At 43.9% G+C, this 24,547-nt stretch overlaps 2 protein-coding genes across 4 annotated transcripts; one reads left to right on the top strand and one right to left on the bottom strand.

The window, feature by feature from the left end:
* Positions 1 to 1,147: 1,147 nt before the first annotated feature.
* LOC147192063 (sorting nexin-18-like) lies at positions 1,148 to 8,934 on the bottom strand. The gene is made up of 4 exons (XM_086135437.1): positions 8,195 to 8,934; positions 6,788 to 7,081; positions 6,234 to 6,616; positions 1,148 to 2,792 (listed from the first exon to the last, which is right to left on the bottom strand). The coding sequence occupies exons 1-4, from the start codon at positions 8,932 to 8,934 to the stop codon at positions 2,566 to 2,568; spliced, it is 1,644 nt and encodes a 547-aa protein (XP_085991563.1). The 3' UTR covers positions 1,148 to 2,565.
* On the top strand, positions 6,878 to 23,662 carry LOC147192062 (uncharacterized). 3 transcript variants are annotated; one of them, XM_086135440.1, is made up of 12 exons: positions 6,878 to 7,014; positions 10,712 to 10,876; positions 11,183 to 11,260; positions 11,481 to 11,565; positions 12,069 to 12,104; positions 12,563 to 12,702; positions 13,510 to 13,633; positions 13,718 to 13,862; positions 15,072 to 15,182; positions 18,663 to 18,790; positions 21,427 to 21,514; positions 22,677 to 23,662. In XM_086135440.1, the coding sequence occupies exons 2-12, from the start codon at positions 10,780 to 10,782 to the stop codon at positions 22,818 to 22,820; spliced, it is 1,176 nt and encodes a 391-aa protein (XP_085991566.1). In that variant the 5' UTR covers positions 6,878 to 7,014; positions 10,712 to 10,779; the 3' UTR covers positions 22,821 to 23,662. The 3 variants fall into 3 exon arrangements, with proteins under 3 accessions (XP_085991566.1, XP_085991565.1, XP_085991564.1); XM_086135439.1 differs by lacking the exon at positions 6,878 to 7,014 and adding an exon at positions 8,838 to 8,946; XM_086135438.1 differs by lacking the exon at positions 6,878 to 7,014 and having other exon boundaries at positions 9,480 to 10,876.
* Positions 23,663 to 24,547: the final 885 nt, after the last annotated feature.

Genomic DNA, 24,547 nt, shown 5'->3' with positions numbered 1-24,547 from the left:
CTCTGCAGCGTCTGCCCAATCAGGTGTGAAATTACTCAACTAAATCATTTTTTTGTGAGCTGACGATGCCAGGAAACGTGTCTGTTGGCAAGACATTTAAATTTTGGCCACGATGTGATGTCACAGGGGAGTGTTTGTGTTTGGCAATGTGTAAGCGCTACGAATTGACTAGTTTAATTTTAGCGTTTTGGTGATGAAGCACTGTCTCCACTAGTAAAAAATACGGTGGATGCTTTCCATCTCTTTATGGGAAGACGCACATTTGCTCTGGCACACTTGCATGAGCACACCCTGTAGTTGAGAGCAGGGCGGGGTGATCAGGGCAAATGTGATTTATTTCTTACACAAGGCAGCTCAATGTGCTTTACAGCGGTTGCTATTTGCATGAAAGGGGAGGTTAAAAAAGGATTGCTTTACAATAATGTGTTTGATGCACCCCCACTTGTCTAAGTACGGTATTGTTTGGGAATGTCACATGACCAAACTCAGAAAAAAGGTGAAGCGTGATTGGTCATTACTTGAGCACGGGGCAACTGTGATGTCATTTTCAGTCGACAGCAAGTGTCAAAATAGCCACCCACTGAGAAGGAAGGAAACTGATTTAGCATCTTAATTTATATTCCACGCTATTTCCATGATCTTGCTCGAAAATTGGAAGTTAACAGAAACGTTTTTTTCTGCGTATAAATACAGTTTTGTAATTTACCATTTACTAGGGCTGTCAAACAGCATTCATATGTTACAGATACATTTGACAAATTTATTTTTGTCCTGACAAGCCTCTGTTGGCTTGTGTAAATATTTTAAATTAGTCAGAAAAAAAACCCATCTCAGAAGCCAGACATTATAAATACCTACAGGAGGAAAAAAATAAAATAAAGAGCATCAGCAATAGCTTGATGAAAGAACGGTTTATTCTTCGGCGCAGGAAAATCAAAAGGAAGCACAGAGGCAGGGCGAAATTATAAAGGGTAACCTGACCGCCACACTTTGAATGCTGGTGTCACATATCAGCCACTGGAGACACAGTGTGAGATTTTTACTTTGAATTCAGAACACAGTTATAACTTATAACACCCCCCCCCCCCCCCCAAAAAAAATATTTTAGCGAGAAACAGAAAATGACGAGACAAAGACACAATTGAACTATGTCCTATATCCATTTATTTATGGAAATACTGTCCTGTTGTAATACAATGAACAAATATGCACCCCATGAACAATGACAATTGCCCTTTAACAAATATCACTGGGTTCATGAACAGGCACGGTAAAACAAACCTGAAATGTCAATACAGCGTTCAACGGAAAGAATGTCAGAGGCATCAACAATGGTATCAGTTATTTAGAAGAACACACTGAATGTTTGACTGGATGCTTGCAGTATAAAGTTGAAACAAAATGGCAGATGTGGTTTCAAACTTTCTTTAATACTCTTGCCACCCCGACCTTACTGGTGTGAGTAAAAGACAAATAGTATCATTCGACCTCAACCTCGCACAGTTTATCAGCTTTCTCAAACAAGCAGTCAGTCTTAGCATGCTTTGTTTCAGTCAAAGGAAGTCAAATGATATCACTGGCCAATGGCACATCTCCAAAATGTCTTTTTTTCTGGAAAACATGCCGAATGCATTTTTTTTCACTGAACAGCGATGTTACGCAACAGAGATTTGAATGATGGCAGATCACTTGACATGATTTCCATCCATCCATTTATTCTCACTAGCATTTATCCAGTTCAAGGTTGCGGGAAGCTGGAGGGGGAATTTAACCCAGACTTCCTGCGCAGAAGTCAAAACATGAAATCACAAGACCACTACAGCAGCGGGTATAGGTGATTTCCACCATAACATTTTTTTTTATCGTTCAAGAAGGATGGTATATGTGAAGCATCTTACCATTGCATAATGACTCAAACGTCAACAACGAAAAGATGCAAAAACAAAAATCATGGAGTGACACATTTATATTTCTCCATCTAAGTCGGGCTACTTATTGGTCCGTGGAAGCAGAAAATGTCTGCCTGGATAATCAACGTGCCATTTCCTCCACGTTTCATGGAAATGGCGTCCTGCAGTACGTTCACCTTTGCACTCCATATAAAGAAAAAAGATTTCGTCTTTTCATGCTTAAAGGGGAAGCCAAGCCCTAAATTTTCCTTACAATAATAAGTTACATCCAGATGAGTGGAAGTGCAGAGAACATACTACTGTGAATACAATTTTTGGGGTGGTTTTCCCTTTAAAATATCCAGTTTGAAGGATAATGCAGATAGCAGCCGAGCGCTTGCAGCCGCCACTGTAAAAACATTGCAAATCCCGCTGAGTTTTCAAATGCGTATGGATCATTCAAAAAAAATAAAAATCCTTGCCACGTTCTTGTTCCTCACATATCCACAGTCATATTTGTTTTTCATTACGGTCCAGGATTCATGATTTCAAGCCCTTACATGTATTTTGAGGATATGGACTCCAAAACTGAAACTTATCAGTCATTCGTCTGTTCGTCAGTCTATTACAACTTAAACGTTTTATTCCCCTTCCACTCCCAAATTCTTTTCATATCCTACTGCTCGCTGTCATACCTCTGGAGCGCGTCCTCCAGCTTGGATGTGATTTTCTGGAAGAAGCCAATCTGCTGCCTGAGGTGGTGCTGCATCTGCGCTCGGAAGTCTCGTACGCGCGTGCGGTGAAAGTGCTGGATCTCGGCCAGCGTGGCGCACGAGATGATGTTGCAGCGGTCGTGGAGCTCGCCCTCCTGCGCAGGACAGTCCTTCACTTTGGTCAGCGCACCTTAAGACAAGATGGAGAAGGGTGTTCCTTTTTATCCCTTGGTGCAACGGCCAGAAACTTTGATTTGGTTAAGACAATAATTGACGTCACTGTTTTCATGTGGACTGAATCTACGAGGAAATGAAAAAATATGTGCTTGGCTTTAAAAGAAGAGAGAGACGGAAGGATACATTTGAAGGAAAAACTCATAAACTGGCATTTCAAACAATAGTGGAAACATATGAATCAAACAGAATTATTTATTTCGAAATTAGCGGTTTCTGTTCAAGGAGCTAGCTTCACAACAGTTGGCCAAAAATTAAGTTTGCCCTGAAATATGTTCTGTCCAGAAGTTTGGCAACAGGAAAATAGGGAGCTAGCTTAGCGGGAGCTAGCTCAGCATAAGCTAGCCGTGAAGCAACTCAATCTGCTCAACCTTGTCTACCATCCAGTTTACAAGTCAACTTTTTTCGTCTGGAGGCGTAACAACTGGAAGACATTAAATATAGTAGCACTGTTACAAAAAGAAAAGACCTGTTCCCAGTCAATAGCTAGCAAGAGCTTTCAGTTCCGCATCGTAACACCAGCTAGCCAATAGCCATGAAGCAGCTCCACTCTAGCTAGAAACGAGCTGTTTTTACAACAGCACCAAAAAAAAAAAAAAGAAAAGAAAAGCAAAAGAGTTGCACCCTAGACGTACTTCCTTACCCTGTGCTGAGTAATGCCTTAAAGTGTCTAGTGACTCAATTCTTACGGGGGGGAAGTACAATATTTTTGGCAGACGTGAAGGATGGAAAACAGAAGAGGAACTGTGGAGCTGAGTGCGAACTAGAAGAAATCACAAGCGAGCTCATAGCTCAGTTTGCATGCTGACCTTTGTGACCTGGTGTTGTAAGTGGAAGAGCGGATGATCATTTTCCACACACGCAAACGATATCTATACAAGTAAATGGAAATAACTTGGACTTTGCACCCTTGGCTGCCACACCGATTACCAGCCGGTCAGCTGAACGGTGTTCTTTGTACCGTCGGCTGGTGGGAAAGGACTATCTCTTCGCTTTAAATTAGAGTAGCAGGAGGAAGAAGGAAAGAAGAGAGAAAAAAAGTGGGAGGAGGAGGAGGGGAAAACTAATCCAGAGACTCTTCTATTTTGCATTCCTGCAGTCCCAGGGCAACATTGGACAAGAGGCCCAGGAATCTGGCCTCATTCAAATCAGATGTTAGGCTTTGGACCTGTGGATTGATGTTACATTTAGGTCTATAAAGTTTGACATGCTGCATGTTGTGATGTATTCTCAATATTGCTCAGCAAGACCAGAGATCCTAATATCACAGATATGTTATTTGCAAAGCAAATATTTCATTCTTTTTTTTTTTTTTAATCATGATAAAACCCATCCGTCATTCGTTGGAACTCGGTGGTCGGAAAAAGTGAAGACTTTTCAGTTGTGTAGATGAGCTCATCAACGCTCCGCAGTGGATGTTGCTCAAAAACACCAAAAAGGAGAAATGTCTGATTTTCATCCAATTGCCACTTTTGGTCGATGAATCAACATGATGACATCAATTGTCTTTAAATGCAGCTTCCGAATTGGGACACCACTCTCGAAAGTTCTGAACCACAGCGGATGGCCTTAGATGCTTCTTCGCCTTTGAATGTCAACTAGTTTGTCGAGGCGATCACCACAACCCCACAAGACAGGACTGCAGCGTTATCAACCCCAACTTACAAACTGTTTTAATTTACAACCAAGCTTTCAAAGTTCAAAACAGTTGTTACACGGACAATACGCTGCTCCCTTAACTCAAGTCTGTATTATCTGCCGATTATTGTTTTACATTGGCAAACATCTGCGCTCTTCTGAGTAATCTTCCGTCTGAATTGTCGAGTTGGATAAACGTACGCTCGTTTGTCTACTTGGCAGCATAGACGGCAGGAATAACAAGAGTGCACATTCCTGGACTTAAATGAGGTCAACATCTGTAATCGGCTGTTGAACGTTTTAGGAGAAAGTATAAGAAAATGTGTTATCCGCCACAAAGGCTAGGAAGCATTATCAGTCGCAGGAGACTGCTGGCGTTCAGGGTGCAATTGTATCTAGCGGAGAGCGCTCAGTGCGCTATAGAAAGAGGGCCTCTAGGTTTGGCAAACGTCAGGACTTTGCATGCCAGTGGAGGCTCCCGCCTCCCATACGGCAGGGAACCGACAAGCTAACTCCTGTTTGTTGTGCTTGTCGTGTGTTTTCAAGAGACTCCCTTCAGGCTCTTTCAAGTATCCAGGATATATATACTTAAAGAAAAAAAAAACTTTTCTCAATGTGGGTATCAGTTTTCTCCTCACACTGACTTTGCAATTCCATCAAGTGAAAACAGATGACGCGCTTGGTTAGGGGTCGCAGGGTTTGTGAGTGTTGCGTATAAATTGTTTCATAGACGAATAATGAAGGTGAAGGGCCAGATGGCGCTCAGCTCATTACAGTACCATTCATTTCTATTTTGGTTCCGTTACAAGAGTCATTTGTACTGCGATTATTTTACAGACTCTTAGGATGAACAAGAATTTGGTCTGACCACTGGGGCCCCGAACAAATTTAGTTTCGGGTAACCATGTGATACAAATCGAGTGCCTAACATAGAGGACTTCATCTCAACAGATTTGCCAGAAAACATGAAGTTTCAATCTTGTCATCCCGGCATACTACAAGCACAAAAAAAGCACAAAACATTGGGAAAAAAATGTGGCAACAATGAAAGTCTAGCAAATATAATTTTTGGATTGATGTCAGATTGGAATTATGAAGATTTCCACCACTTGCGAGTTTAATCAACACCCAAAGTCCAAAAATTATTCTTGTGTTCACCGAGTCAATTTCAAAGGAGACGTATTTAATCATGCCGAGCACTGTTTGTTGACTTAAAGACTTGCAGGGCTTGTTTCAGTTGTTTTATATTACGGATTGCAAGGTCATATCATTTTCAAGACCGGACTGCTGAGTCTCGACAGCCACCTCCACGGGAAGAATACAATGTGATGTTTTGTGGGTTCACCAAAAGATCAGTGTGTGGTTAACATGAACAATAAAATAATATCAAAGAACGTCACCTTTAAAAAAAAAAAAAATTCGGGTAAACCGCATATCACACAGTCATATCAGTTCAATTGAATATGTCGTTATGTGGTAAGTAAATATCCGACCCGACCATCGCACTTTTTAGAACCCGTTCTTTGCGCTACCAGCCATATTAGAAGGAGCTTGTGGTTGACAAGAGAATGCGATATTCAAGAAGTGTCATTTAACAAACACGATGAGTCACAAAAAAGCGAGAAATGTCTTCAAAGCCGCCTGCCGCGCAGCCTTGTGCTGGAAGAGCAAGTGATGACCCGAGCTAAACTAGACCATCTGGGGGAACTTGGTGTGTTCTATTCAGAATCCAACATCGAAAATTGTTTTTTTTTCTAACCTTTCTGCACATGGATGATGTCAGGAAAGTTGGCCAGGTGTCCTCTGTAGAGATCCAGCAGATCGGAAATGGGGTCCAGGTCCTGGCGCGGTTGATCTGCAAAATAATCCCCTATGGCCTCGTAGGCGTCACCGGTATAAGAGATGGCTTTATTCAGACCGCCTGAGTAGGCCTGCTGGTCCAGCTCAAACGCCTGCGCGAGAAGTTTGAAGGATTGTCCGACCTTGTGGTATTCCTTCTTGAATCCTGACATCTGCTTGCGCGCAAAGTCATTGATGGTGGTGTTGACGACCACAATGTTCTCATCCATCCTTTTGGTGAAGGATTTGAAGCCTTCGATCTTGCTCTCCACTTCCTGAAGATCGAGCGGAACGGTGGGCGTGCTTGATGGGAAGAGAGCGATTTTGGTTTTAGGACTCGCGCTATATTCTTACTCGCATCTTTTGGACGCAGTATTGTCAGGAATTTGTTGTGAATTGCCAAAAGCAACATATAACTAAAGCAGATGCTAACACAAGAGTGCTATGTCAAGCTAGCAGCAAAGCTCTTCATACCTGATTGTGAGGAAGAAATTAGCCCCGACCAGCTCATCCCTCTCTGCCTTCCTCTTGCCCTGTTTCCAGGCCTTTTCGTCTGTCCCGCACGTGAGGAAATGCTGGAAGACGTCGCAGCGGGCCAGCACAGGGTGGCTGGTCATGTGGTTCATCCACCAAATAAGGCCTTTCCTTCGCTTGGAGATGAAGTCTTCCTCAAAGCGGCCGGTGGCCTGCTTCTCCGGCAGGTGTGGCACCGAGATGACCGGGAAACGCTCCACCAGCCGAGCGTACAGCCAGTCGAAGTGTTTGTACCTGTAAGGGAGGAGGAAAATGTCGGGTGTGAGTAATCATAAGGGCATAATGACAGATTTTTTTTTTTTTTTTTTTTACTCATCTCACTTTGGTCAAATACGTTTGAGCCATTGAGGTACTGTGCATAAAATGATTGTTAAACCAAAATGCTAAACGCTGTACAGTATTTTGAAATCATTATTTTAGCTCGAATGCGAGGCAGATGTGCTAACCACCCACGGTGACCGTCGTATTTCTATTCAAACTTCTGTCATTGTCTAAATAACATCGGGATCATTATGTAACATAATTTATTTAAACCGCTGACAATCTGACTGATAAATTCTGACTTTAAATTTTTTTTTTTTTTGCAAAGGACAGAGATTACCGGGGAATGTTTGTGACATATGCGTGTGGAGTTCCACCAAAATTCACTGGGAAAATCTGGCTGTGAATTCCTGGAAAAAAAAGTCCAGTTGCTATCTGATTACAGTTCACACAAGTGCCAGGTCTTTTTTGAGAAGTTTGTTAATGACCTTTATTCCACGCAGCCCTTTTGGGATATTAAAACAGTAAAATAGTAGGACATACAGTTCTAGCACAAGCCCTGCCACTTTGTTGAGGGATGACCCATTCGGCAAAGGAAGCGCCTTTCAAATTTTGGTGATGTTAAGATAAATAGCACCAGGAGTCTGGCTTCAAGGCAATCAGCGTAATAACACTTGTCAACAAGGAAGTACCCTGCAAACTGTCAGATCGACAATTTTTGACTAGCCCGACTTCGAAGTAAGAAAAATAGCAGGGAAGCTGGAAGAATAGTGATGTAAACCTGTCATAGATGAAGTCATGGTCACAAATGTAAAACCCCACGATAGACTGAAGCCGCAATAACCAAACCGCAAAGTAGCAAGGGAAGACTGTTAGTTCGGTGAAGAAAAAAAAAAGACAAAGAAACAATGGAGAAAAGTGCACTGGGGAATTTGAGAGGAAGCACGCTATTCCTGAGGCCACACTTGGCTCTGCCTTTGCCATTTGCTGGGAACAACAAGGGGACTAGGCCACAATAAACCACATAAACTTCATCGGTTAAATGGTGAGAGGAAGTGGAGAGAAAAAAAAAGAAGAGTTTCCTACCTGCGGTTGACTTGAACATTGGTGTGAGTTGGTGTCAAGCCATAGGACATGTAGCTCTTCATGCCTTTGAACTTAGTCTGCTTGGTTGGGTCATCAATGGTGCACGTAAAGGGGTACGGATCATCCTGCCATTCGGGTCCATGCTTGCCCATCACCACGCAGATCCTGTCCCCATCTTTGACAAAAGCAGCCGCCTCCCCGAGAAGGAAGGCCTCTCCTCCAGACTTAACGAAAGTGGAGAACCGGTTCAGGTTCCTCCCCACCGTGGCTGAGCTCTTGGCTTGAGGTTGCAGGGAGCTACTGCGCCTGGCCGGCAGCGTGGTGGTCACCGGGTACAAGGAAGCGGGTGAGGTGCCCAGACTCCTCGGGGCCTCGGTGGCCGGGGAACTGTCATCCCAGTCGTCGTCCCAGTCGTCATCGCTCCCCTGGCTGGTGTGGAAGCTGCCCCCACCGCTGCCAACACTCCCAGCCTCAGGTCCTCGCTGGGAATAGGAGGCATGGGTGGGGGTCCCAACTTTGGGGGGAGAGAACCCGTTGTTGTTGTTGGAGCTGATGCGGTCCCTGATGATCTCCACATAGGAGGCTGGGATGAGGCCGACGTCCCCTCTGCTGTTCTTGCCCTCCAACCAACCCTCCAGCTCCTCCTCGCTGAACAGACTCACCAGCTCGTTCTCGCTAATGGAGATCTCCCCTGGGTTCTCCGAATGGAAGTCGTACAACACCCTGGCCTTCAGCGCCATTCTTACACCAAGGTTCCTTCTCTATCTTTGAACTGCTCAACAACCACCGAACATTCCCAACAGCGGGATCTTGGGGGAAACCCGATTGAGTTTGCGACGCAGACAAAAACCTTTCTGTAATCCGTGCGTTGAACCGGGAAGGGGGGGGGGGGGGGAGAGTAGAGCAGAAACCTTATCAGATATCCGACAACTCCCTCGTAAGATCTAAGCAGCTCCTGCTTTAAAGATCATTCGCTTTCCACGCGCAACTTCATCCACACGACGAACGAAAAAAAAAACAGACTGACGTCCGATTGACGTCTTGAAAAACGCTGACAGACCCACGGTAGCTGTGAGGCTGCTTAATTTTACCGAACGACCCAAAAAAAAAAAGGGCTGAAGGGCTTCACTTTCTTCCCCCCCCTCCTCTCTCCGGGATGCTTGTAAGTTAAAGACACCAAGTCCCAACACGTAGAAGAACGGAGGGGGCGGAGCATGCTGCAAGTTTGGTCAAGCCACACAACTCACCGAGGCAAGGCAGCTTTCTTTACTTATTTAGCGCATTTCAAAAACAACAAATTACAACATTTAAAGGCTAAATAATGTAAAAATCGATATCTATCTGTCTGTCTAAAATGTATTTTGAGGCAATACCGTCAGTCAAACGTGCCAAGAATACGCCCATGATTACATTGTAATATTGTGTAAAGCAAAGTTACCCAACCGGGGGTACGCGTACCCCTTGGGGGGAAGTGAGCACATTGGAGGGGGGGCCTTTTAAGAATGGAAACATTTATTTCAAAGATCAATAACCTGTGGCACAGTCGTGCCAAAATCACAACAGCCGTGTGTCAGCTCAAGTGTCTCATTAAAGCTTTGATGACTGATGAAAAGAAAGTTTTTCGTTCCTGATATTTAAAGTTTAAATGCCTATTTAAAAGGGGACCTTCTCAAAAGAGCTCCATTTTTTGTGGAAAATGTTTGAAGAGTTATGCATAACAAAGGCAGTTATTTTATTTACTTTGATGCCTTTTCTAATTTATATTACTTATTTCCAAGGCAGATTTTTTACTTTTATGTTTCATCTGATTAAAAAGGGGGAACACCTAAAAATTAAATGGCCAAACCAGGAATCGAGCTAAAAAATAATTTTAAAAATCACTTGGTTTTTGTTCTTCTTTTCGAGATTCATCAACATGTTTGAGTGAGAGTTGTACTCATGGTTTGACGAAAACATTCAGGGGTGCACAAGCGTAAAAAAGTAGGGAACCACTGATGTACAGTATGGCACAGCACAGGAAATCACATTGCATATGTAATGACAAGGTCAGGAAGCTAGAGGCCAGCATCACATTACACACTCATTTAAAGAGGGCAACTGGGAGACATCTATCTATCTATCTATCTATCTAGATGGTGTGTGTGTGTGTGTGTGTGTGTTTTGAAGCAAGAGCAAGTACACTGCGGAAGTGGTCGTGAAAGGCAACGTCATGAACCGTTCTTCTAATTTACCAAGGGCACTTGAACGCACCAGTCTTGCGTACAGCGTTCCGCACCATCTGAGAAAATAGTGGTGGTAATTTGACTCGCGGGTCACTTCGGTAAAATGACTTTAAAATGGCAAGCTGCGAAGCTGAACCGAGTTTGTTAAAGTTTGGAGTTTCTAGTTCGAGCGAGAGGACCTTACTGCATACAGACTGAGCAGCGAAAAGGGACTTACCTGGGCGAGAGACAGCGGAAACCCCCCGCCGCGCACCTCTATTCACCTGCATTATGTCAAAACTCCCTGGCAACGCAGGTGTGCCGCTGCTCGGGGACAAGTCGCTGGACTTCTACCGGGACCCGGTGCTCTTCTGCCGGGAGAAGATGGAAAAACACGGCAGCCGGGTGTTTCAAAGCCGCCTGCTAAATCGACCCACCGCTTTCGTGTGCTCGGCGTGGGCCATGAAGGAGCTTCTGTGCGGTACGTGTACCTGTACCTGCGTGCCACTCTAATGCAAAAATAACACAATGCAGTAGTTTCGGAGTGTATTCAAGCTTTATTATTTATTTTTATTTTGTCACACACTTGCACCCATTTTTGGGTCTCCTATCTTGACGTTCTTAGATCAAAAGAGCACGAATACGCTTATTGCCATTCCTAATACTCTACACTCACAGATTAGCGTGATCCGTCATGGGAGAGACTCGTGATGGTGCCGCAGCTGATTCCATAGGAACTGTACTTCGCCTGTACATGTGTGCAATAATGATTTGTTGTTTGTTTCAGAGAAGTCCAACGTGTTTCTGAAGGATCCCACTGATGTGATGACCAATATGTACGGCGACACCATTGTTACCACTAATGGTAAAAATACTGTTTCTCCAGGCGCGCACAAACTAAGCCTAACCACAAACACTTGCACGCATGGAGCCACTCATCTTGCATCATCTAACAGCGCTCATAAGATGCCCACCTGTGCCTTGGAAGTTTGAATAAGTCACCATTCAATCAAATTAAGACTCTATGACATTGTTCTATGACTTGCGAAACAACAATTAACACATCAATATTTGCATCTTTGCAGGTGAGGAGGCTTGTCTTCTGCGTCTGTCTTTCACCAGCTTGTTTACAGGAGGTTGCTTAGAATCATCAAGTGGTTACATCACCAGGTCTGTAAAGACGTGTCACTCGACCCTAACAGCAGTTTTCAACTGATTGGTTTTAAAGTGTGGGAGAGCAGCTGATTTGGGGATAGGGGGGAAGAAAAACAAAGTGTAGATATTTGTCATTTATCTCTGGCAAAAATGAGCGCAGGACAGTTATAATGAGTGAAATTATGAATTCAGTCGGTAAAAAGAGTGCAATTTGCAACATGTGGCTTCCTCTTTTAGACTTTAGGGTGAACAGTAGACTTTAAAAACAGGAAGTCCACGTAATACAGTAAAGATACAGTTTCACTCAAAATGATCAGTAATATGCATTTCCAAAATATTGTAATTTGTAATGACTCAACAAAACTATTCAAACAGTACCACACAACACATTTTACGAGTGGTCACTTTCAAATGAACAATCTGCTCATGTCATTTATACGTTTTGCGTGCAAGTGTACCGTGGAAAAGTGATTTGAGTGTGTTTGAGACGGGCCTTTTCTTTCCCCTTTTTTTTCCAGTGTGTGTGAAAACCGTCTCGAGGATCTCGCCCACAGGTAATACATATTTCTGATTGAATGCATATCAAATGCAGCACAGCCAACCAGGGAATAAAAACGATTGATGGGGCTCACATAATACGGCTGACCCTCGTAGACCTGAACGGCGTCTGATTTGCGCACACACAGCAAATCAGCTTCCATCTTCTTGCCCTGATGTGCTCAGCTACAGTGTACAGATGTTTACTTTCACCTCGCCATGCTTGTGAAATTGAATTCATAAAAGCACAAGATGGAGGAGGAATCCTAAATTAAGGTTAGTTTGCGTGTCACAACATTGGTGGGTATTCTAAGATTGATTACAAGATCACAAAAGATGAAACAGCGTTGCTTATTTGAACTTCCTTCACTCACACTAGTGGTAAAATTCTTCCTCGGTCTTGACAAACTTTTTGTTGTTATAATTTCCAATATTCATGACTCAAACAATGCTTGATTTGTGCGTTTGTGTGCAGCGGTGGGCCACGTTGTGTGTACACTGCATTTAAGCAGCTGGGGACAGAGTTGGTTTTGGGTCTTTTTCTTAACGTACATGCGGACAAGGAGTCTGAACTTTTCCAGAAAATCGCACAGCTCTGCACTCAGCATTGGCATGGTAAGGATATTTCTACCCGGCTCGTTTTGACATACAGCACAGATGAAATTTCCTCTCTCTTAAACAGACAACAAGACAATAAGAGGAGCCGCTGCGGGTGCCCGCGCCACCATCAAAAGAACACTTAACATAAAATGACAAAATAATCGAATTGAGCCCGATTCTTAGTCAGCCTTTTCAAATTTCAATCAAGACAGTAGATAAAAAAATTGGGGGCGGGGGGGCATGTTTGAAGCAGTGGCGGTGTACAGGAAGAAACGAAAAACACCTTATCACGCGATGGTTACCATCATTTTTCTTTTTCGATTTACATGTAGGTTGTTTTGCATAATTGATGTGTCTAAATGAACTCCTCAAAATGATTTATTTAGTCATTTCCTAGTTACGTTTCTGACTTCCTGTTAGCTTTCCTTTTTCTGCTGTATGGCACAGCAGATCCAAAGTGCAGTTTACTGGATGTAACTTTTTTGCCGGGCACAATCCTTCCACCAAAACCGCGAAAATGAAAGAATTCCACAACGCTTCGCCTGTTAGCTAAAATGTGATTTGAGTTTTATATTGAATCACACAAATTTACTGCCAGTTTGATATATCGCATTTGGAAGAGAAACCAAATTTGAAAAATAACTCGGCACTGTAGTTGTCCTGCAGGTGAGCAGCCAAACGGGTGTGAGTTTTCCGCTATCCAGAAGACTAACTGTATAAAAATGTTATTTGCCTGTTGACTTTTACGCTAAATTGCTCCATCCACATAATCTTTCAAGTTGATTACAAAGAACTTTCAACTGACTCGACGTTTTGCTGCAGGCCTCATCTCTGCTCCAGTCAATGTAAAGGTGCCTTTGTGGTCATCTGGTTTTTCCGTGGCATCGGAGGCCAGAGACCAGCTGATGCAAATCATCAAAGAGAAACTGGAGAACGAAGCAGAGGGGTGTGTATGATGCGTCACAAACAAGTCAAGTCAATTTTGCCCGAATGTGGCCTGTCACAGTTGCTCTCACCCCTCCGTCTCCAGTTTCGTGGGCTCCCTGCGCTCTCTGCCACTGCCCGGTTCAAGCTGTGCTTCCCAGCATCTCCTGCTGTTCATCTCGGCCCTCATCCCCAAAGCTCTGGCGTCACTACTCACCTCGTTCACTGTGGCTCTAAGTGGGAGTCAAAAGGTACAGTACGTTGACAAAACAAAACAAAAAAAATGCCGGTGTGAGATGGAGAAAGTGGCCAAGTCTCCAAAAAGACTATCATGCAATTTGTCTTGATGTAGGTTTGTTTAGGAATTTTTGTACAGTATTATAAATGCTGGCGGCACTGTGGCTCGACTGGTTAACACGTCCGCCTTACAATGCAGAGGTTCGATTCCGGCTCCTGCTTTCCTGTGTGGAGTTTGCATGTTATTCCCATGCCTGCGTGGGTTTTCTCCATGTACTCCAGTTTCCTCCCACATTCCAAAAACATGCAAGGCAGGCTAATGGAACACTCTAAATCGTCCCTAGGTGTGAGTGTTAGCGCAGATGGTTGTTCGTCTATGTGTGCCTTGCGATTGGCTGGCAACCAGTTCAGGGTGTGCCCCGCCTACTAACCGAAGGCACCTGAACAGACTCCAGCACACCCGCGTCCCTCGTGAGGATAATTGGATTAAAAAGTGGATCGATGGATTAAAAATGCTATTATGAACCCTGATTCCACCAAGCAATACAGTTTGATTCAGTTACCGGTACTCAAAAGTTAGTGTTTCATTTTTGTCAAGGGTTAGACCATCTGATAAGTGCAGTTTCAGGGTGGAGCTGGACAGCCTACCGTGAGATGATAAGTCAACAGATAATGTTCTCTTGCAATGAAGGCAGGAAAGAGGAAGAAAAAAATACATGAACAGCCACATACCAAGAAGAACGAACATGTAATTTTGGATGTCGGCCATTGTTATTGATTGTTTAATGCAGGGGTGTCAAACTCATTTTTGTCGCGGGCCACATTGTAGTCACAGTTTCCCTTGGAGGGCCATTATCACTGTGATACCGTATAAATGTTTAATCACCTTCTCATATTATTAAATATACAGTACACAATTAATAGCTAACTATTTGGCATGCGTCATGAAAGTTTGCCCGGTTGATTTGCTTTCGTGGGCCTCATAAAATGATGTGACGGGCCAGATCTGGCCCCCGGGCCTTGTGTTTGACACTGTGGTTTAATGCATCACTCTTAAATTCATTGCACTGTGTTGCCGTGCTACAATGTCATGCCGTCAAGTCATTTTACCCGCGCATCCAACAGCGACACACAAACCTTAGCCAAATGCAAAATACTAATCCATGAACACTTTTTTTAAAAGCCTTCTTTCTAAACACGATCCAAAACCTTCACTTGTTCAGGAGGAAACTCGTCGACGAGCTTTAACGGATGCTGATTATCTGCAAGGAGTCCTACTGGAAGTTCAGAGACTCTGGCCTCCCTTCATTGGTGGACGCAGGATCGCAGAAAGGGTAAGAACCACATACAGACGCCTTGATGTTTGGATTAAGGGAATATTTTATAAAGTGGGGAAAGTAGGAGTTCCTCCTCTTTGCAAAACTCATTGGCTTATCTTTAAACTGCGCGTCCACGTCAAACAACACTAATATTTGCATGTCAAGGTTGGACACGTGGACACTGTTAGAACAAGTTGTTGGCAAACACGTCCGACAGAGCTCATCCGTCAAATTTTGTGTCGGTTATTTTACAGCGCAAAAATCATTTAATTCCAACATTGGTCCATGCTGCTGCTTTCCATGCAGATATGCCGCAATACCCAGCGCCGGTCACGTTACCATGCCCAGATTAATTGTTATTGCACACTTGAATGGCTGGAAGGCAGTCGACTAGGGTAGACAAGAAATGAAGAAAGCCATTTTGCTGCCCCTTTCATTATTTGTCCTCCTCGGTAGTCAGGTGGTGTGCTTCTCTGTATGTTGTGCTGCTTTCCTGCAGATGGCGACATACTGCAGTAAATGCAGGAGCTGTCACCTCTCAAGGAAATAACGAGATCTGCACACTGAAAGAGGAAGGAAGAATTGCTAAAAAATAATAATAATAATAATAAAAATGTCATTTTACAGTACATTTGAAACATTTTCACATCCATGTTTTGGGAATTAATAGACTGCTAGCGTGTTGGGCAAAATACAGAGGAAGGTTGCTTGGCGACTCTGACAAAATGTGGGAGGTTTGTTCTGTTCATATAGCCTATATTTTGGTCGCTATCCTATTTTGATATTTTTTTTATAAATGAGCATACATTATATTGCAATATTTCCTCTAAGGTCCAACTGGTGATTTGTTTGGATTTTGGAGCAATTTGAAATGGAAATCGAAATTATTATTTTTTTTTTATGGGGGGGGGTGGTAATATACTTACACATACACTACTTTAAGGCTCATACAAGTGTAAAAATAAATCAACTACTGCTGCTTATGTGACGATGGAATCACAATAAAAACGCTGAAATGACCTCAAATGCTGTAAATTGTCACAGAAGCAATACAATAACGGAACCATTGTCAAGTAAAGTACCGTATTGGCCCGAATATAAGACGTGTGTTTTTTGCATTGAAATAAGACTGAAAAAGTGGGGGTCGTCTTATGTTCGTGGTCGAGACATTATACCCATTCACGACGCTAGATGGCGCCAGATATCAATGAAGCGAATGCCACGAAAAATAAAAACAAAAATTGCAGTAGCACGAAGAAGAGAATATAGAATATAGAAAAAATAGCGGTAAGAAGGAAAAGAGAAGAAAATCATAGAAGAGATAACCGAAAATGGAGAAACGTAGCGACAATCTGGAGAAAAGTGGGTCGAAGATCGGCCAGGCTAACCGGCAGCTGAGGAGAAGTTATGATGTCATTTACATTTCAAAAACCAGAAGCCGTTCATTTATGAATGTGATTGCACTTTAGATTTGAATGAGGCAAAATAACATGCTTTTTCTCTCAAATATATTGCTATAATCATTACTTTCAGATGTACTGTAATTATTTTCTGTATAAAAAATTAATTTGGTGTTCAAAAAGTCTTTTTTCAAACTTGAGTCTTGAAAAAGAGAGGGTCGTCTTATAATCAGGGCCGTCTTATATTCGGGCCAATACAGTATAAAAGCATCTTAACACGCTACCTGTAATCAGTCGGCACGTGCGGTGACACTGGAGTCGTTTTAGAGTGGAATCCGTTGAATAATGTTATGCATGATGTGGTTGGAGCGCTTGCGGGGTTTTTTTGTGCTTTGGAGGCGCAGTCTTCTGGAAAATGCCGTTTTCATTTTGCAATCTAACCTGTGTCGTACTATGTTCTCTTAATGTGCAAGTACATTAGTACGTTCTATAAATGCTCCTTGACACCCGCACTCAGCCAACATAATCCAGTCTTTGAAGATCATTTCCATTTTAGTTAAGAGTCACGCAAGCATCACCTTGTCCGCATGCATATTTTTTATTTTGGCTACCTCATCGTGCGGGGTTTACGCAACAGTCCAATCCGAGGCATTGATCCATCCGTGTGATTGATCGGGTCCGCTCCCCACCGGATGGAAGTCAGACAGCTTGCTGGTGGGGCCGTGAAGCCGAGTGGAAAGTCATTTGTCACTTCTGGGAAATGCTTCGGTACACTTTGATTGCTGGCGACCTCTGTGGAACACAAACCCGTGACGTAAAAAGGGTTCGGGGATCTTTTTGGAGACGAGAAACACTCGCACAAGTATATACGATGTGTTCTAAAGCTTGTGGAAATCTTAACAAACCAATGAAACAAACACAGAATGAATTTGTTTTGCTGGAACCTAAAACAGACATAATTTGGGATGAATAAAACAGTTGAGTTTGTCCACATCCTTTGTATTTAGAAAATCTCAAAGCACTTCACATCTTTGCATACTGCAGTTTGCAATATCAAAAATGTAGTTAACACAGAGTAATATTTTAGGGCATAGGTGTCAAAGTCAAGGCCCGGGGGCCAGATCTGGCCCGCCACATCATATTATGTGGCCCGTGAAAGCAAATCAAGCATGTCAACTCCCATGATGCTTGCTCAAGTCTGAACCAAAATGTCAAATTGTCATATGTAATGCACAATAACAGTCCTTATTCTTCTGATTTTAGAAATGAGTTATTCATCAATTTGTTGTGTGCTGCGTATATGTGGAGGTGATTAAACATTTACTGTATATGGTTTTCCAAAATTCATAACGGCCCACCAACGGAAATCATTACTACAATGTGGCGCGCGACAAAAACGAGTTTGGCACCCCTGTTTTATGGGGTTGCGGATTGAATACCCTAAAAAAATAAAAAAATAAAATAAGCGCAAGACCGCTCAGTACCTCAAGGACATTTCTCAACAAGTAGAAACGCGTAAACGGGGTGAAATTAGGAGCTGGTGTCATGTGTGGGCACAGATGGCTAAACGACAGTTAGTATTCGCCGTCACGCGGAAAAAAAAAGTAGAAGCTCCGTCAGCTGGAACTAAAATATGTGAGGTTTTGCAAACTTTGAAAGAGTGCTTGTGTGTGTGGAGGGAGGGGGAGGGGGGGGGGTGAATGAATCCACAAGGGCAGTCACGTCACAGCGCGAACAAGGAGAACGAAAGAGATTTGGAGCAGATTTTCCACTCCAGCAGAGAGGCCGGCCGGGGTAGAAATGAGAAAGGGGCAATAAGAAAAAACAGTGATGATGTTGGGTGGCAGTCCATTAGTGAAGCGACTAATGGATGCCGTGAAAAGGCCAATTTAGAGGCCAACGCAACCGGGTGAGTAGACTTTTTGCCCCAAGGTGACTTTTTTTTTCCACTAGAGTCCAGTGGATAAAAAAAAAGGGCCTCCGGAAAAGCTTGTTGAAAATGGGAATTCAATTATCCAGCAAAGTCTCCCATTTCCGTCCTATCATTTGATGTCATGTTGTCAGGAGCCCCATCGGTGTGATCGTGTGTGTGCAGGACACGAGCCTTGCAGGTTTTCATGTCCCAAAGGGATACGGCGCGATCTATATCAGTCACGCTGTCCACAGGGACCCGCGGGTGTTTGAGCAGCCTGACAGCTTTGTGCCGGAAAGATGGAGCGCAAGGTTAGTCACACAGACCACATTCAACATATTTTTATGAAGAAAGTACATGCCAGCATTGAAGACGGGGGGCGGGGGGGGGGGGGGGGGCATCCATCTGAACTCTGATCTGGCCGGTTTATCCGTTCATTCTCGCCGGCTGCCGTGCCTCGTTTCATTCATTCATTAACACCCATTCACCTGTTCGGTTTCATTCATACTCCTTCATTCAGCCGCGGAAAGGGGGCAGGGGGGGGGGGGGCAAGAAGCTATGAATGTGTCTATGCCGGAAACTGTTGCCATGGTAGCGGGTCACCTGATGCTGTGTCTGCCAATAAGGTTGCCCCAGTCTGTGTGACTGCGCGCTCACGGGGTTGGGAGGGGCGGGGGGTGGATGAAGGGGGGGGGGGGGTCGATTTCTGGTTTCTCTCCCATAATGCCTTGTGGAATGGGATGGGATACAGAAAATGAGTCAGAGCAGATCCTATCTCATTTTTCTTCCTTTTGTGATCACGACTCGGCTCGCAAATGGGGTAATTCCTGTAAAACGTTCTCTATTAATGCGGGGTTTCCCCGCTTATCGGTTCATAAAGCTCCACTGAACAATCCAATTCGAATGTGAATGTTCAAGGGTGAAACCCGTTTGTGTGTTTGGACATTTCATCGGGATCTTGCGTAGGTTTGAAATGTAACGCGCTTAGATCGCGTTTAGAATGTATTCATTTCCGAGCAACGGCTTCTTCCGCAGGAAAAAAACCAAACAAATAATGAATACAGCTGCCATGGCAACGCATGCCACCTCAAGCCCGTTTTTTTTTACCAATGGGGATTTCCCCGTGCGTGTGAGTGTTTTATCCTCGAAGATGTATCCTTTCGCGTCATTTTTCTCAATGTGTCAAACCACCCGTGAGGACGGTGGATGATGTCTGGCGACGCTATGCATCACGTCATGCACTTCAAAGTCCGCTGAAAGCCACTTCGAGGCACCTACAGCCAACCAATTTTTTGAAAATATTTAGCGCTTCGTTTTGAGGGACACTGTCAGAGTCATTCACTCAAAACGGACCCCGACTGACGTATTTCTCCTTCCAACGGTCTTCCGGTCTAGTTTGCTCTCCTCCCACTGCGCTCCATCGCTGCTTGTCCATCTGTCAGTCGTCCTGGGGGACCGTGTTTTCCTTGTCTGCCCTCGATAGTTTCCAGGCTCCTTTTTCTTGTCACCTGCCCGTCGGCTTGAACGACTGCAGTCCTCTTGCATAACAGGCCCGCCCACTATCACGACAGTAGAAGCCAATCGGCGTTTTTGTGTGTTTCGTACCATGCGTGCGCGTATTGTGTGTCCTTGTAGGTATCATCCGCTCGCGTACGTGTGCTTTTCCACTCTGAAGCAAATAGTAGAGTCGGCGCATTATCGTCCTATCGGGTTGGACGCCCACACAGACTGTGGACAAAGATACACGCGAGTCGGAAATGCTGCCGCACGCAGATAAGGAAACCGAGCTACTGCGGCTCGTAATCTTCTTTCGATCTTGCGGCAGGAAGTTTCTTCTGCGCAAGTCGTGACATGCCTCGATTTAATTTGACCCTTTCAGGGACAGCGGTTGCTACAGTGGACAGCTCATCATGTTAGCGGGTTACAGGTCATCATTATTGGTGCATGTACAGCGGGATTCAAAAGTGAAAGAACTGCATTGATTATGGAACCTCATCGCCATACAAGATTCGACAAAGACGTGTTCCTTTTCAGCGCTCAACTCGCTCAAGGCAACCGAGCGTCTGGAGATTTTTTTTTTTCCTCTCTCAAAAGAAGGAATTGATGTGCCCCAAGGTTTTCAACGGCGCTCAATTTCCACCAAATTTATCCAAGGCTACCATTGTAGGCAAGTCAAGGAGTAGACGCGATGGAAAATGTCCGTCTCTCTTTCATTTCCTCCCGTTTCCTTTTCTTGGGAAAAAAAAAACGTACTCTTGTCTGAGAGTTGGCTAGCGCCCATCCCTGCTTCTTCGCGATCAACCTTCTGGTGCATTAAACTGTTCTTGAGGGCTGCCGCAATGAACACTTAGGCTGGCTCACACACAGGACCCGCTAATGCTTCCTGTTTGCCTTTAATCAGAGCTCAGGTTTCAGGATGCATTAGGAGTGATCGGGCTGCGGGGTGCGGTCTGGTATTAGCACGCTGCTGGCAAAGACGCTCTTGGCATCTGTTTAGTTCCAACGTAGTGTTCCAAAAGTGAACAGTCTAAAGTTGCACTTGAGAAGTGGGACCCGGTGTCACCATTTGACGGTTCTCGTTCAGCGCGCCCGCTGCTAGGACGTTGCTTTTAGGCGCATCGGATCACACGCGAGATGGCTGATCGTGGAGTGGAAACATCCTGTAAACAATTACTTGAGAAAAAATGTGAAACCTGATAACACGATAAGCCGTCCACTGTCGTAACCGCTGTCCCCGAAAGGGTTAAAGTCATACTTGAACCATCACAATTACTATGCGACGCAGTCTTCATTTTGTAACGAACAATCTCACAGCATAAAGTGATCGCTGTTCTACCCACGGTAATGAACACGATTCTGATGTGGGCACTCGTGTCGAGCAAAGCATTGAATTCCTTGTCCTCTCGGCACATATTTGACATTTTTGTGCAATCAAATTTTTGCATAGGAACGCAGAGCACAAGCACTTCCTTTGTACCTTCGGCAGTGGATCTCGAAACTGCATTGGCATGAAACTCACCGACTTCTTCCTCAAGGTGAGCAAGAACCCAAAATATACATTTGAATGTGTGAGGCAGAGTCTCGAGAACATTGAAAAGGGCCGAAAAACAAAATTGATGTTGAATTGCGAGCGTTCGGTTCATGTGAATGATGCGATGACATCATTGGGGAACGCAGTAGCATGGCTGAAATAGTCTAGCGGGGCAAGCTGCAAAGAATGAACTTGCAAAAGAATGATTGCCTTTTCATTACCCACGCCAGTGTAAGGGAGAAAACACTCAAATATTTTCGGTCAAAGTTCAACTAAGAAATGGGAGAGGGGGGGTTTGAATTGTATTGTTGGAGTATTGGTTGATAAATATGTTGCAATGCGCAATCACTATGAATTATTAAATAGTGGCCGAATATTGATTTTGAATATCTTGATTTTCCAAAGCAAAGAGACTGTTAATTAACTGTTCATTTCTTTTATTTGCACTCCCTGGTCATTTAAATTGTGGTTGAACACGTTTGATTTACAGTTGTCGACCCTGGCCGTAATCTGGGCAAATTAGGAGTGAAAAAAACAAAACACGGATCCGTCAGTGGGGCCTTTGCTGACTTTAATTCCAAGGGGGGATTTGCAAATTCGGCCTAATTATTGGGTTGTGTGAAACCCTCCTTTGTTTGTTTTTCATGAATTCAGCGCTTGTGTCTCACTGTTTGGTTGTGGCAATAGAACAGACAGAATCCTTCCATGCGCACACGCGAGGGCGTGACCAGTGTGAAAAGTAGACCGCGGGGATCTAGGTCATAGATGTGACTCATCGCCTTCCCCATCCTCCATTCCATCACTTCTTTCGCACCACCTCCCATTCGTCTTCCCCTGTTGTGTTCATCCTGCCCCTCCCCTCAATCGGGATAATCTTCATTCATAAATCAGAGGGTGGTTGGCCAACGGTCATGTGATGGGACCTTAACCAATAGGGAAGAGTGCCAATGATGTCAGCAGCCTTGATACTCAGCGTGCACGTTGTGCAAAGAATAAAACGGGATAAGGCGGGGGGAGGGGGCTCTTGTGACGTGGAGCAGAGAGCAACACTGTCAATTTATTGAATGAAAGTGTGACTGCTTGCAATCTTATTCAAATGACGTAAACGTAGAAAATAAATATGTGGAGAAAAAAAATGTCACATGTTCTGGTTTGTTGTGGTGCAGGAAGCATGCATGTACCTCTTAAAGCACTATGACTGGTGTCTGGACCCGCCATCACAACACCTGGACTACAAATGGCTGCCTGTGTCTCGGCCTGCCAATCCCCCAACTGTTTCCTTCACTCGTTTTGGAGGTGGCCAGAGCTGATGGGAACCCGCACCACGTAGAGACGTGCAAAATTTGTGTTAAGTGTGTGCAAAAGGCCGTTTTCTCTCTCTGTGACCATCCGTAGGATAACGCGGTGAAAGCATTGTTTACTGATACGTCGCATTATTGAACTGATTCACTCCCAAAGACGTTATTAAACGTCTTTTCAGACTTGGTCTAGAATTGGCTGGTACTGAATGAGTTAATAAGAAGGTTGCAAAAATAAAACTGGAGTTTGCCTCCTTGAGATTGTCACCTTTGTGGAATAGCGTGCCTTGTTCAATGTTTTTGCAGGGAGCGTATGTGTTCACAGAAAGCTCGCAAGCGCGCACACATTGAGGTAAGCCCTCAGATTCCATCAGTGACTGCAAAAGTGTCAACCCCCCCATGCTCCAACCCCTCCCAATATCTCTCTGTGCACCACCTAGCAACCAGCGCTGCTTAGCAACAGTTCGTCACTCCGACACTGACTTCCTTTTAGTATCCTCACACACACACACACACACACTCATCTGGTTATTTGCAGAAACGGATTATTTGTATCTCATGAATCAGCATTTCAGCGGGACCAGCTCTCATACTGACAGTTAGAAAATAATTGTTTGTGAACTAAGAATCCAGAATGAATGTTCTTTGTCCAATATTGTTTTGGTCATGTGACATGTCTTTCACCATGATGTGGACTTAATTTGTGTTGACACTTTTTTTTTTTTTTTTTTTTTTGGTATCGTGTTTGGTTATTTAAATATCACTCAAATTTCTCAATTGTGCTGGTCTTGTTTTTGGTTGGGAGAGTAGAATAGACTGCTTGAAATAAAAGACATATTTTTGTATTTAATGAGGTCAGTTTGGGAATGTCACATTGATCTGTGCCCGACAAATACGTTTTTGTCCCAACTGTCCTTCGCATGAACACACGCACGCCGTGCAGACGTGAATACTTGGCACACACGCACGCAAACACACACGCGTGCTTGCAGATGTCCGTCACACTGCATCTGGCACAGAATGAAGTTGTTGTCAAGAGGATGACTCACTGGCCTTCATCCACCAGCCACGTCTCCCGACAACAATTGACGACAACAGGCCGCAGCCACTCTTCTTCTTGCCTCTTGCTTTCCTTGGTGCTTTTTCCTTCATGTTCAATATTAAAACGGGGCGAGCGCAATGGCAGAAAAAGCATTCAGCGCGCCGCACCGTCATCAGAGGTGCTGCAAGTGTAACTTTGCCGAAATCCCCTCATGATGCCTTCAGTTAGATTTTGGCGTGTGGGGAATCGTGGATGGACACAATATTTGCAATTTGTTTGAAAAGTGCTGGAATTTTGGGATCACGTGGGAATGGTTAGTATTCCTGTCGCAAAAAAATAAAATACAAAATGTGCCAGAGTGATCATTTGCTTATTAAATATGAGATGTGCATGAATAGGGAAACAATTTGCAATTTCAAATTATTTGTAGTTATGATCTGCCCGCTTGGCCATCACTGGCTGGTTCATTGTGTGCACAATTTTAAAAAAAACGTATACTTTATACTTCTACTAATTGTGTTTACTTTTTTTTCTGTTTTTAATAAATGTTTGTAGAAAAATCTGATTTTTATTTTTCACTAATGAAGGCTTCGGTGAATGTGCAGATGAACTGGTTGGGTTTGAAACCTCTAACAAGATTAAGAACCACTGCATTATGGTGATGTTGAGTTGAGGAGTTTCATTGACTTTGTAGACA

Source organism: Hippocampus guttulatus, chromosome 17, assembly GCF_054856545.1.
Source record: "Hippocampus guttulatus isolate MCC_2025c chromosome 17, RoL_Hgut_1.0, whole genome shotgun sequence".
In the NCBI taxonomy this organism is placed as follows: Eukaryota; Metazoa; Chordata; class Actinopteri; order Syngnathiformes; family Syngnathidae; genus Hippocampus; species Hippocampus guttulatus.
This window is presented reverse-complemented; position numbering and strand designations above follow the sequence as displayed.